General features: G+C 39.9%; 1 protein-coding gene across 1 annotated transcript in view; it reads left to right on the forward strand.

Moving 5' to 3' along the window:
• Positions 1-14,406, forward strand: part of LOC140271906 (trypsin-3) — a 34,383-nt gene extending 19,977 nt beyond the window's left edge. Inside the window, exons 9-11 of the mRNA XM_072367210.1 lie at positions 12,494-12,550; positions 13,446-13,484; positions 14,345-14,406. Coding sequence (XP_072223311.1) covers positions 12,494-12,550; positions 13,446-13,484; positions 14,345-14,406 — 158 coding nt within the window. The remainder of the gene's footprint in view (positions 1-12,493; positions 12,551-13,445; positions 13,485-14,344) is intronic.
• Positions 14,407-14,834: the final 428 nt, after the last annotated feature.

Below are 14,834 nucleotides of genomic sequence, written 5' to 3' on the forward strand. Positions count from 1 at the left end.
TGAGAGTTCAAAGTGGATTTCAATGCTACACACAAAAGCCTCTTAGATGCTTTTTATGGAAAATCAGTGGGGGCATAATGACGTGTTTACATAAAGATCATCAAATAAATTATTGATGAATTATCTGACTTTATGACTTCTCTGTGTCTACATGATAAAACGTGATTACCAAATATTTTTATTCAATGGCTTTCATGCATGGTGGACAGATTCACTGCCAAGATAGCCTTTTCTTAATTAACATTCTGGTTTCTCCGTGCATTATTAAGTATTCAGCCCCTTATGCCAACTGTCGCACTTCTTCACAAGTACAGCATTGTGGCAAACTACAGCTATAAAAGTAAGCTACAGTTTGTCAGCAGATTTAAGAATCATTTAGTGGGGATTTTTAAAAGATGCACTGATTTGCACTAATAGTATGTGAAATTCAATTGGTGTTGTAGAATGATACAGCTCAACACTCACAACCATTATAAAAGTGAATGTCCTTAATCTGTAACAGTTGGTTATAAAAGAGCATTATTTTCCAAATTAAAGTGAGACATACTGAGATTCAGTATCTATTAGTGCCTATTTATGAACCTAAATCAGAAAACAAGAGCATCTGTGTTAGCAGCAGCAGGAGTTGCATGGCCCAGCAGGCCTCTGGCAACTCAACAGTACTAATGGCTTCATTAGTGAGGGACACTAATTAGGATTAACAAGTCTTCACTATGACATCCCTGCACTTAAACCACCATCTGTGTCAGCTTTGGGTATGTCACTGTATTCTTTAAAGTGGACTTCACATAATGGTCTTTTTGAAGACAAGTACACAAGACTGGAAACATGCAACTCAAGTAAATGTGGTTACATTGGTAGACCTTATAGTGAATAAAAAAGAAAATAATAATAATATTTGTGGAGGATAAATACAAATTGGCAAAAAGTAAGGTTAATGCCTGCACTCTAAATATAAAGAAAGCAGCCATTTGACTCAGCACTTAATTTTCGCCTGTTCTGCTTTCACTGTGAGATTGAATGGCAATCATGCAAATGATACCTAATTGGTGAGCATAGGTGTGTGTGTTTTTTAGGACAGATCATTTTTGATTTAGACCAGGGGTGTCACGATACCTGACAATTACAGCCAGTAAATTTCTTTGCACACTTAAGAAAACTGATATGCCTCATTTCAGCTTGCTAGCATTTTTCTTTTATTTCGGAAGCACGATATAAAAACTACAATTTGTACTAAATTGCCGTACACAGTGGTGGGCAGCACCACATGTTTTGTAGTTCGAATGTGTTTCCTCTAATATGTGAAATTGTGGCCAGGAAACTTTCAGACTTATTAGAGGTTTTGTGTTTGGGAATCTGTTTGGTCAGATTTGATCTTGCTTATAGTTAAAGGGGTAAAATCACGCTTTTTCTGGGTTTTGACTCTACTTAGTGGTGCTCCCCACAGGTGTCCCACAGGTGATGGTAAAATAGGTCAAGAGCTTCCCAAAACTGTTTACAACTGGTCTGTAGCCCATTTTGTTGCTGCTCTGTAAGCCTTCAAAAGTGTCTCAGGTTCAAGGTTCAAAGGTCACCTCTGAGGATACAATTTCCATACTGACATGTGTTACTCTCTATGTCAATACCTTTCCAATGATGTCTTCACTTTTGTCCTACACCAAAGTTTAATTTTCATCTTACTCCAAGGCAAGGCTCTTTGAGGTGTACTTTGTCAGACCCTTATTAAGACCAAGCTGGATGAAATAATTCAAACATTTTTTAAGGGGTAGTTAGTGGCCACATGTGTTCAAAATATTGACGTCTGCTTAATACACTGTCAGACTTTTAAATTTGGACCAGTTTAGACCTGGTTTTCCCCATAATTTACAGTGAGTTTCATATTATATTTTCAAATATAATAATATCTAGTTATACCTGCTGTTTCCTTTTCCCAAGGCTGACAGAATGGTCCTAGATGACCAAGACTTCAGTATATTGTAGTGCCAATACATAACTTTTGCATACATACATAGCTTTACAAATGTTGTTTATTGGTGATGACGTGAAGATGATGAAGAGATTTCCATACACTTACAGTGTTTCTTAACATTTCAATCTTGCAGTGAATTCAGCCAGCCTGGGTCTCATTTTATTCACTCCACCCTGTCCAAACTGTGTTAGTTTAGCTCAAAACAGAACTGCTACGAGTGTGTGGTGTCTGTAACTGTTTATTTGTTAGAGCATCTATTTAATGATCATTTTTATTCTCTTTTATCCCTGACCATTTTTATCTGTTTTTGATTTATTTATCCATGTGTCCTTATTTATTGTTGAAATTAACTGCACTGATCTCCAAACGATGGATGTGTAAAACACGTGACTTATGTGACGCATAAGAATGACAAATAAAATCTTATTTTAATCTAATCTAATTTTATTTGTTTATATATTAGCTGTCCATGAATACATCCACCTGTAAATATAATTATTCAGGCTCTCTTCATTCGCCTCGGTGCTCTGATTTGATACAGAATATGTCAGTGGGCAGTGATCTTTCAAGGTGCGCTGTTGTTCATCCAAAACAAACTTATTTCTCCATTGCCTGCGTGTATTTCTTTTATAGCGTGTTTCAGAAGTGAATCTGGAACAAAAGCAAATTAAAACAAACAAACAAAAAAGTAGACTATGGTGATTTCCGCTGTTTGCGGAAGCTACAGCGATAGTAGTGTCCTCAGTAACCACCATAGCAACGTTCGAAACAAAAAGAAAATTTACAGATTAATAACTAAAAAAACTAAAGCTTTCATGCATTCTCTGAAGGAAGATTCTAAAAATAAAAATCTTTTGCTTTCATGAATTATAATGTCGAAACTATTTTTAAATGTTTATTTTCCTCTGAGAATAAAAAGCACGTCAGCCCTAACTTCAGGCTTTGAGCAGGCGCACTGGTCGCTCATGTTGATGGATAGTCGTAGGATTATGCACGGAAATCTGTGCATAACTTTTTGTAATGGAGGTTAAATGAATGTAAAGCTCCCCTTGATGCCTATCAACTGCTTATTTATTCATTTTTGTTACAATATTTAACATGCAATAGTGCCGAACCGAACCGGGGGACAGGGAAAGAGGAAGAGCAAAGAAGAAGAAACAGAACAAAAATAGAAAGAAAAAACAGACAACCAGCTACTACACCTGTAAAAACAAAACAGACGACAATTCACGGCCTCTGTGGGGAATCCAGCCTTATCGCCACCAGGAGCACCTGAAAGCAGACAAGCAGAGAAAAAAACAAACACACAAACAAACAAAAACAAGCACAAGTAGTGGCAATCGCATACAACACTACTGTGGATATAGATGACCTCAAACACAGCAACTGCTTAGTGAGCATGCTACTAGGCTAATGAATGCATGTGTGTGTGTGCATAAACATGCAATATACATGGCACTGGTCCTACATGATAACGGTGCTTAGTTATGAGTGTATAAGTGTACAGAGTCACAATCCACAGCCCCCCCCCCCAGCAATCAGAAGCAGGCAGAGAGGACCACAAGACCCAGGCCACCAGTCGCCACAACGGAGCACAGAACACGGGAAGCCTACCGCAGGGACAGCCACGCATCCACCCAGAAGACTGCAGAGGAAGCCCCCGGACAGAGCCCCCATAAGCATAGGGCAGAGGCCCTCCGGGAGCCAGGGGCAACAGCCCACCGACCCCGCCAGGCCCCAACCGCCCAGACATGGGCCGTGCACTGGACCCGGGCCCCAGGAGCCCGAGCGCCCCTAAACCCCCCAGCAGAAGCCCCATCCAATACCCGAGAGGGCCAGGCGCCCCAGACAGTCAACCATAGTGGGCCAGCGCATGCCCCAGTGCCCCTGGTCAAGTGCCACGGGAGCCAAGACGTGCCCACAGGTGGGTGAAGCTGCGAGCAGAGGGGAGAGGCAACGCCTCAAGACCTAATGTGTGTGTGTGTGTCTGATGAGTAGTAATGTCTAAGGTGTAATTAAAACAGGGGCGGGGAACTGCAGAGTGCAGCAAAAGGGGCCCACCGACGTGGTCCCATCCACTACACCCCACAGAACACACACGCCCCCAAAACCCTACGTGTGTGAGGGTGTACTGTGTACAGAAGCCAGAAGGGAGAGGGGTATGGGATATAGACTGGGGGAGCTTCTCTCCCCCGGAGAGGGCAGTCAAAGACTGGCTGCAATAGGCACCCCTGTTTCCTGGGACCCGCCACAGGGTAGGAGGGCCTGATGTCCACCAGGCTCGGGGCCTGCAACAACCCAGAAGGCATCCACCCGCCCCACCCCAGAGGACCTCTGTAAATAACCAGGCCGTGCTCTCTTTTTCCCCCTGTTTAATTTCTCAAAAGATATTATGTACATGTGACATTATTGTGGTTATTAACTTGTGTTTCCCTGTTCCAACAGGTATCCTTTGAATGGTGTTATGGTGTTTTTCCCCCTCTTTTCCCTCTTTTCTGTCTTCTCAAACCCCAGCTGGTCGAGGCGGATGGCCCCCCCTTCCTCAGTCTGGTTCTGCCAGAGGTCTCTTCCTGTTAAAAGGGAGTCGTTCCTTTCCACATTCGCCACAGGCATGCTCAGGACGGGAGGTTGGACTGAAGACAAGTTTCGGTGCAATCTGTTGGTTTCCTTAGTTAGGATATTATTTTTTTAATTGGCTCTATATGAATTAATTGGATTATGATTATAATGAATTGAATTCCAATTGGCTTGAATTGGACTATATTATTTAAGTGCCTTGAGATGACAATTGTTGTAATTTGGCGCTATATATATATAAATAAAATTTAATTGAATTAAATTGAAATAAAGAAAAGACAGAAAAAAAAACAACCACGCAGTCACACCAGTCGCAGCAGCCCGGGACTGAGACCCTCCATCATCCAACCCCACCAAGACTACCCTCAACGTGGGACAAGCACTGACCCACCCCACTGCACACGCCCAACACGTTAAAAAACAAAAAAGACAACCTGCGGACACATCGGAGGTCCCAGAGCAACCAGCCCGACCAACCTGCCCCAGGCACAGGCAGGGCTCCCCACGGGGTGCAAGGCAGCGCCAGACACCAGGGCCCAGGCCCAGTACCACCACCCATGCCAGAGCGGCCACCACCCCAGGGCCCCTAAGTGACCCCGCCCCACACTGCAGATCCACCCACAAGCCCCAAAACGGCCCTCCAAGCTTGACACACAATTTTTTGGGCCCCCCAGCAATGTTCAACCCGGTCCCCACGACCTGAGAGACCACCAGACGCCCAAATCCACACAGCCCCCCCCCCCAGATTACACAGATTGTTCTTCGTTTTCCAGTTTATGAGAATAGTTTTCTTTGCGATACATAACATTGTGAGGACCATGTGTGCTGAGTTGATTTCCATGTTGATGTTGTCTAAGTCACCCAGTATGCACAGTGTGGAGTATGCAGGAATGCTACACTTTAGCCATGTTGATAGGTCCTCACAGACCTCAAGCCAGAACTTCTGGACAGGCGCACAAAACCACAAAGCGTGTACATAATCATCAGGTGTGTTATCCGTGCAATGTGAGCAGATGTTTGAGCGTGTCAGACCCATCCTGAACATCCTTTGTCCTGTATAATGTGTTCTGTGAAGAATTTTGCATTGTATGAGCTGTAAATTAGGATTTCGAGTCATTCTGAAAGTGTTCAAACATATTTGTGGCCAGAAGTTATAATTAGAACTGATGGATAGATCTGCCTCCCATTTTGAGGATGATAGAGACATTGTGTAATCTATTTTAGACAATAATTTATATATTTTTGATAGCAGTTTTGGGGTGCAGATGCTTAAAAATTCTGCTGCCCTAATGGGGAGTTCTAAGTCTAGTTGGTGGAGGATATATTTCTTAGTTATTATAGACTTAAGTTGTTGATATTCTCGGAATTTATTGCTGCCTATCCCATGTTGTGATAAGAGCTCATCAAATGAAATAAAATGTCCATTTTGGATTATATGTTCCAGATGTTTGATTCCTTTGTTCTTCCATAGAGTAAAGTTTAGCATTTTTTTGTTTTGCAGGATGTCAGGATTGTTCCAGATGGGTGTAAGCTTACATGGAAGACATGAGGACTTTGTAATTTTAAGAAATTCCCACCATGCTGACAGAGAGGTGCTGATGTTAATAGTTTTGAAACATTTGTGATGTTTTACGTTTTGACTAAGTGGCAGGTTGGAAATTTCCAGATTATCACACAATGCTTGTTCTATATTTATCCACATCTCTGTGTTAAAGCCCTTTGACTAATCTCGATCTGTCCATGTATACCTCACCTCTCCCCTTATGTCTGTTGCCAGTTATTGTAGACAATACACAATTTTTACATAGCAGTTATTTAGTAGAGACCATTATCCAAAGCAACTTCCAAGTGAGGAACACATTGGGAGTGATGTGCAGTTCAGTATTTTAAACATGAACTGGGAAAGTTGTAGAGCGACCTAGCAACCTTCCAAACAAAGGACAATGTGTTGACTTCTAGCGCTATAACCACCCCCCTACAATCAGATGGAAGAACCAAGCTGAAGATTACAAATCAAAATATCAGTTATATGCAAGGATATTCATATGATTACATAACATTGAGATATGTCCATGTGATGTAAAGGTGTTTCTGCCAGAAAGCTGTTTTGTGTGACCGTTACATCAAATATGCAACAACATTCTTGTAACAATCTGTAAACTAATGTCCTGTGCTCTCTGATGCCTGGATAGATAATATGTTCTCATGGCACTGTGGATAAACAACATGCTGTTTCTGGCAGATTTGATGTGTCTTTTAGTGAGTTTAAAACGACAGGCAAAATATTGTATTCATGGTTGAGCTGAGAGTTCAAGACAAAAGAAGAGTAAGTGACAGTATTTTATTCGTACAGGAAATTATATTCTGTTTTGGAGAACAATCTCACTGCGCTGCAAAACTGAGAGGTTCAGGAGGTCCTTAATCTCCACAGTCATAAGGCTTTTTAACAGTGATTGCTGACTTTAATGTTTTTCTCAAATTTATTTGTTTATGTATTCATTTATAATTATTATTATTGTTGTTATTGTTTTAATATACAATCATTGTAAATGATTGTATATTAAATTGTAATTTTTTAAAGAAAAAAATTTGAGCTACTTGACTCATTTTGAATTTCCCCCACTGGGGAATGAATAAAGTATTTTTCTATTCCATTCTATTTCTATTCGATTTGGTTATTAATATGAGAGGATGAATGCACTCTAATACCTTCAGAGGACAGCTTTTGTTAATAAAGCAAAAGTGCCAGAAAGTTAGTTATGTCGCTCTTCTGCTCAATAGTAGCATTTTTGACTTGCTAGTAGCATCTTTATGATCCAGTGTCTGTGGATTGACACACAAAGTATGAGTGTATGTACAGTTTGTTTGGATGTGTATGTGTGTCTCACGCAGGAGAGGAAAATTGTAAACCATTCTTCTTTTCTGCCCTTATCTTTAATGTCTCACTTGGGCTGCTTGGCTCAGATTGCTCATTTTCCAGCTGCTGCTTTTTAATAGAAGTCGTTCCTGTCAAACTGGACAATTGGTTTCTACAGAGGGTCATTTGGCAGCAGAATCACCACTCCATCTGGGCTTGTACATCATGAAAGTGACAGCATGTGTACATAAAGTTCACCCTCGTTGTGTGCTTTCAACCAGTGACCTTATCATGATTGTGCTATCAAACATTATGGTCCTGCTCCAACATAGCACAACAACGACCAGGATGGTGGCAAGGTGAATTTAACAATAAATCAACAGATTTAGTTTACGCACCAGAGGTGCAGCAGTCACCACTTTGTTTCTTCTGTTGTACGAACTGGTATTTGGAAGGTGTCTATTTAAAACCGCTGACATTGGCAGGTGGTTCCATGTCCTGGGTGTGCTGGAACAAGTAGCAACGTTTATAGTATTTTAGGATCATTTCATTGATCTAATTTGTGCCTCCTTGTCTCCTCTGACCAACGGCCTGTGACGGGAAAAACAATCTCACTAAAATATTTTGAAGGATGTCTTAATTCTTCAAATATACCTGGAGGTGAGCAGCTGTGTATATTTTGTGTTTGTCTTTTCTTTTCTCCTGTCTACAGTGTTTACGGGATGTGTGTCATATTGATCCTACTTTTTAAAACTGAATTTAAAATAAACACACACTCTAATGATGCCTATCTTCCAGCTATAGTAAAGTACAGCGGCAGAAGGCAACAAAACAATAGCTAGATGATGCGACCATGTCTTACGTCATATTGTCATTTGGTTTAAACTGACTGATCCGAAGCAAAGTCTCAGTTTGATAAATGCCTGTCACCTCACCACCTCTCTCCCTTGGCTCTGTCCTCGACTCCTCTGCTCACAAGTCTCTGGCTGGAGGGACAAAGAGCATTCAAAAAGTATCTGTTTACAGTTGGATAGAGCCTTAAATTTAACAGTGCTGTAGTCTTGTCCTTACATGAAGCGAAATTGACTGAGTAGATATCACACATTGTTTAAAGGAATTATGATTAGCTCAGTAAGCTTCCCCTCTTTTTGAGCAGCATAGATAAATAAATAAACAATCTATCAACCACCATGGAATGCAGTCTTTGTTAAAACAAATGATCAGCAGGATTTATTACACACAAAAATAGCTTGTATTCATAAGCTCAACACTTTTCATTAAGCAAGTGATATAACCACTTAGAGTTCAGATTGGAAATTCCAAATAACAAATGTACCACATGAGAATGATGCTTTCTGAACAGTGGATCAGCTTTGACAATATTTTTTAAACGATGTGAGAACTTAAATCAGGGGATAGCTTCATTTTTATTCTACAATTAACTTAGGTCAGAGTTAACAGACAAGCTTTTCTCAGCCACTTAATTACTCACTGCTAGATTGAAATGTAAATTTGCTTTTTCTTCTCTCTACTAAGTCAGAGCACCTCAACAGTTTTAACATTTTTCAGCACAAGCACAAGAAGGGTCCTTCTTGCATAAATACAGATTACATTCAAACGTCTCTGTACACCTCAAATATATGATGAGATGTTTGTCTTATCCCCCCGTAACACAGAGATACACAGAAACAGACATGATTATGTAGTACCAGATTGGAACCAAAGCAGGCTGTGCATGACAGAGAAAGCTGACATGACGACATTGAATATCTAATGCAATTAAAGGTCTGCTGTGTTCTCCTCAGTTATTGGTGGTGGATGTTGTGTGATTTAGCGGCAGAATATTTGAATTGTCAGCTTTCTCTGTTCTGTTTTGCCAAAACAGCCACGGAACTCATTAATTCCCTTTTCTAACATGGGAACCCTCTCATTTTAAAAATTCTGAATGCGTATGTTGAAGAAAGGTTGAAATTAGTTTGCACTTTTCCTGGCCTATTTTCCTTTTCTGTAACCACTTGAAACCACTTCCTAATGTTTTTCCTGTCACTTCCTGTCATTTTTACTGCTGCAAAGGAATACTATTCTGTCATACTATCATTTCCTTCATACCGCCATTTAGATTTAAGCCCCATTCAGTCAAAATATGGAGGAAAGGAAAATTTTCCCCAAACACATTTGTGCTCCTCAATTATTTACTCCTCTCTGAGTAAATAGGCAGTTCATATGTCTTTGTAATTGTATAAATATTTGATGGTTGAAATTTTCACAAAGCAGTCAAGCTGAGTTTTCTACCTGTACTGATATCATCAAATGTAAATGTAATAGGTAATAAGAATCAGGATAGTGGGGGAATCTGAAGTCCAGTTCACTTCTAATGGCATTTAATTGCATTTCTTAAGATACAACAAGGATACTACACTATGACATTGGTTTGAGAGCCCCCATGTTTGTGTATGAAATGCAAATGAGAGGCAGTTGTACGCAATCAGTGGGGTTACATGAGTGCCATCGGATTGGATTAATGGCTAAATTACAATGAGACTCAGTTATTCAGTTCATGTAGACACCTTAATCTGACAAAAAAACGGATCGGATCGGGTTACTTGCGATCGGATTAAGAACCCGAGATAGCTCAATCCAAATGTACACTGAACGTGCATGTAGACGGCAGTGGATCGGATCAAGCGTTCTGGACATGTTTGAGATTTTTTCCCGGGATCGTCACCCGGAAGTCGAAGGAGAGGATATTACTGTTGTTGTTGCCGCCGTCGGAAAGAAATAAACAACGCAATGGAGAATGCACCGTTGTGCATCGCGTTTGTGCCATAACCATGCTCATCACAAACAAAATGTAAAAGGACATATCTTCATCTTTCTCTTTGTTCGCCATCTTTCTCGAATGCCTGAGTTTTGTTGTTGTTGTTGGTGGTGGTGAACATAGACATCATAAAGAGTGCGCTGAGGTGCGAGAAATACGGCCACCATCTTGGACCGGTCATCCTACCCATAGACATTATAAAGAGTAGACGCCATATAGACGCCTCATTGAGCAGGTTGGTCCATTGCTGCGATACGTCAGCGCATCCGCCATATTGGATGTGGCAGATCTGCCCCATAAACTAATAAAAGGAAATGGACTGAACTTCATACAGCGCCTTTCTACAAAGGGTTTTAAGTTAATGCCTCCTATTCACCCATTCACACAGACACGCTAATATATTTGGGAAACAAATAGGTACCAAAACCAACGTATCTACTTTTAAAGTGATGATTTTAAATGTTTTATCAAATTATTAAATTATTAAATGTTTAATTTTAGGACATAGGTAAGCACCAAACCAAACCAACGTATGTATTTTTCTAATGTTATGTGTGTTTACAGTTACTAATGTGTGTAACACTGTTACTGCGATGATAAATATTGAAATATTTATCATTTAATCTATAGCTATAATAACCAGATCCTGAAATGTAGATGTGACATGAAGCTTTTCTGAATAAAGAGCACTAACATTAAATGTAAATGATTTTGATTAATCGTTTTTTATATTCACATTGATGAACATACATACATACACATACATATATCTACACGGGGGGGGGGGGGCATTGACAACATATATCACATTAATATGGCTAGGCTTATGTTTCACTTTCAGATGATTGCCTGGAAGGGGAGCGATTCTAAAGCCTTGTATAAATAAAATTGGACGATTTTGCAAATGTTCCTGTTTAATGCCAGTGTGAGCACTCAGGTCGAACCCGAGGATCGGGCCGTACAGTGTGAACACAGAAATCATGAGCTTGTGCCTCAAATCGCGACCAATTTACTGGTACAGTGGGAGTTGGAAACCCACCCGCCAAAGTACTATTCTGTATGAAGCCAAGGTTGATTTGCTTGGTTGCCCTTTAGGTTAGCTTGAGAGGATCCGCTCTGCTTGTACACCTGTTGCTCCAGGTCTGAAGATCCACCACATTTCCTCATCGACCGCACCATTGCTTTCTCTCAGCTCTTTATCTTTGGGAAACCTACATAGTTTGAGAAAAGTTAACAAAGCAACTAACAACAATCAGGGTAGTTATTTCAGGCTAATTTAGTTAAATAGGAAAGACTTCTTGGTTGTTTGGAGGCTGGTTTCACTGCGGGCATTCACAGTACTATGCACGGGACTTCTTAGTATTAGCAACAAAGTCGGCAAATTCTGTTAGTAAAATGATGTTATTATGGCCAAATACAATCAAAAGTAATTTTTCATTTTTACTTGTGAAAGGTAATGCCATGAGATCTGGTTTGTACTGTAAACCGGTTGGTACGATTCAGAGCTCAATGCGTCTATGGTAGACACTGCATCGACTGCTGGGACGCGAGAAATATGGCCGCCATCTTGGACCGGTCATCCGGGTATATGGGTACATAGACAAGTATTCAAGATGCCAGATCACTGTATTCTTGACGATTATGAACAGGGGTTGGGGGATTACTTTTCACAAGTAAGATTCAACATTATTATTGGTTGTATTTTGTGAATAGAATATTATTGCACTGTATTTATGTCCGCCACTGAAATCGTATCCAGCAAACGTTAAGCTAGGCTATGTTTATAGCCGATGTTCACCCGGCTATTAGGCCAACCGAGACTTTATAAATCATATATTCCATAACACGGGCTTAGATTACAACTGACGCAAGAATACTTTTGTAGAAATAATGCAAATATTGCTGATATAACACTGACCAGGAAATTTTACACAGGTGACACAGGCTGTATTATTCACATGTAATTCTTTCATCCTACAAAAGCAATATACCTCTCATGTCTCATACCCACCCCAGTTACTTAAAAATACAGACAACAGAACATTTGACCATAGAATTGTTTGCAAAAGAGCTTACTTACAATTTACGCAGCTTTGGTTTATTATCAACAGATATGCGTCAAAATGGGAGTTTTGTTGACCCGAACCTTCTTAAGAAATTTCAAGGAAGAAAATATGAAGAAGAAGGAAGAAAATAAGTCTGACCTCCTTTTTAAAATGTTTTTGTGTTGACTTTCTTGAATCTCCCGTTTTTTTTTCTTTGTTTCCCAAAGACAAAGATATGAGGAAGAAGTGGGAAGTTGCTTTGAGGAGGGAGGGATTCACTGCAAGTGAGTCATAAGGCTGCACCACATTGCCAAACTCACATCTATTGACCTGCAGAAAGGGAGCACGAGAAAGAAGCTCTGCCCAAAAGTCCTCTTTCAGGGCTTTTAGCTCATTTAAACTTTCATGAGCAACTTTGTGTAAATATGGTTTGGGGCGGGGTGGCATCATGTTCTTGTGTTTAACTTTAAAAATTTCTCTATCATCTATCTGTCTGTCTTCATTTTTCTGATATATATATATATATTTCCATTTATTTCAGAGAGAGATCTAGAGAGATTGTAATTAAATAATAATGAATGTAAATTATTCAGTGTAGTTGTATTATGATTGAATTGTATTTTGGTTTGGTTGATACCATTCATGCCTATAAGGCCAATTTGAATCAATCTTGATATAGATTTTCATTTTTTCCGATATTTGTAGATAAAGATATTTTTTTTCTGATATATAACTTTTCTCTATTGTGTTTTATCTTATAAATGGATGTATAATGTATTATTTCTTCATTTTTCAACTTATTAAAATAGTTTATTAGTATTTTTATATAGGGTGTATGCGTATTATATTTTGTGTGTCTTTTGCAAAATAGCCTAGCCATCATACATAACATATATTCTAACAAGAATATTCTATTACTGTTAAGCCTACTATGAAAATTAAAATACGCCGAATCGTGTATCTGGTATCATGCCTACATGTATGACGTTTGCAGAACTCCTCCCCCCAGTTTAAAAACCCTCAGGATTTCTGCTGTGACAGATGTGGATTCTTTGTCAATACTAGCAAAGTTTAAAGAGATTATGCTGAGTGGCTGATATTATATTTGTGATAAAAATGACTGAAGTGTTCATTTCAATTTGCACTTTTCATTTGCCATAACTACTTGATCTTTTTCAGAATCGCCGGATAGCAAGGTCCTATCCCAACTGCCATCAGGTGAGAGACAGGATACAATCAGAACAGGTCATCAGTCCATCACAGGGCCAACACAAACAAATGAGATAACCAACCATGCACTCACAGTCTCGGGGCCAATTTAAAATGACTAATTCACCTAACATGCATAACTTTGAACTTTGAGAGGAAGCTAGAATTTTCAGAGAGTGTAAGGAGTAACAGTGAGGACCGGGAAAGTCAACCACACACAGTAGTTCCAGAGAATAGTTTTATTTTGAACAGAGGCTTGATTGGTAGGAAGGAAGATGCAGGGTGGCAGCCACTACTTGAGGGAGGTAGAGAGAGAATTATAAGTCCACAATCCAGAGGCAGGGTCAAAGGCAAGAAACGGTCAAACACAGGTAGGCAGATGTCAGGTACTTAACAAGAGGGCTAGGAGAGTTGGTGGTCCAAAGGCAGAGCGTGGGTCAATATTGTGATGGTAAATTTTATGTCTCAGGACTGACAGACTCTCCAATCCACATTAACCATTTGTATCACCCAGACACGCTAATTGTTTTAAACTATTTACCTCTTAATTAACACTCAGACAAGATAATTGTTTTATCCTCCTGTTTCTTAATTATCATCAAGACTGCATCCTGCCCCCCTCTGGAGATGTTGTTACACATCTAAAGAACAAAGCCCCCACCTCAGGTATAAATGCTCTGTATTCCTTTTGTTTGTATCTCTTCATACCATTGCCGCTGAATGGTGTGGACTGATCTTTTTCCTTGCAACGAAGAATAAAAACTTAGCCGGCCGGCAGAAAAAGTAAGTTTCTCTATTTCATTGCTCATCAGAGGTATTAGGAAGGAAGCGATTGAAAACTTTCATAACAATTTGGCGTTGTGGGGTAGGACCCCGTGAGCTGCCGTTCAGGACGAGGCACGGAAAGCGACAGGCCATCCTGGAAAAATAGATCATTTCCAGCCTCCGAACCTCGATTAATTTGTGAGACGGGAGGGCTAACCGGTAACATGTCCTGAGTCGCTGCCACCGGGGTTCCAAGAATAGAGTTCAGCGAAACTCATCTGGTGAGTGTTGAAATATTGACTTAATGCATTTTCTTTCAAATTTGGATTTTAATTAGACAACAATTTAATTTCTCATAGTCTTCACAGTTGGCCAGCTTTTTAAGCTGTCTGTAGCTTATCGAGACAGCTAGCTTTTTCTGTCGTTTTGAGATGAAATCGAAACGTCGCTATTTATCTGTTTGTCGCAATCGAAACAGTTAGCTTTGTTCGTCATTTGAAGCTGAATTCGAAATGTCGCTATTTATCTGTTTGTAGCAATCGAAACAGTTAGTTTTGTTCGTCATTTGAAGCTGACTTAGAAATGTCGCTATTT

This window comes from Leuresthes tenuis, unplaced genomic scaffold (genome assembly GCF_036924035.1).
Source record: "Leuresthes tenuis unplaced genomic scaffold, fLeuTen1.0.hap1 SCAF_16, whole genome shotgun sequence".
NCBI lineage: Eukaryota > Metazoa > Chordata > Actinopteri > Atheriniformes > Atherinopsidae > Leuresthes > Leuresthes tenuis.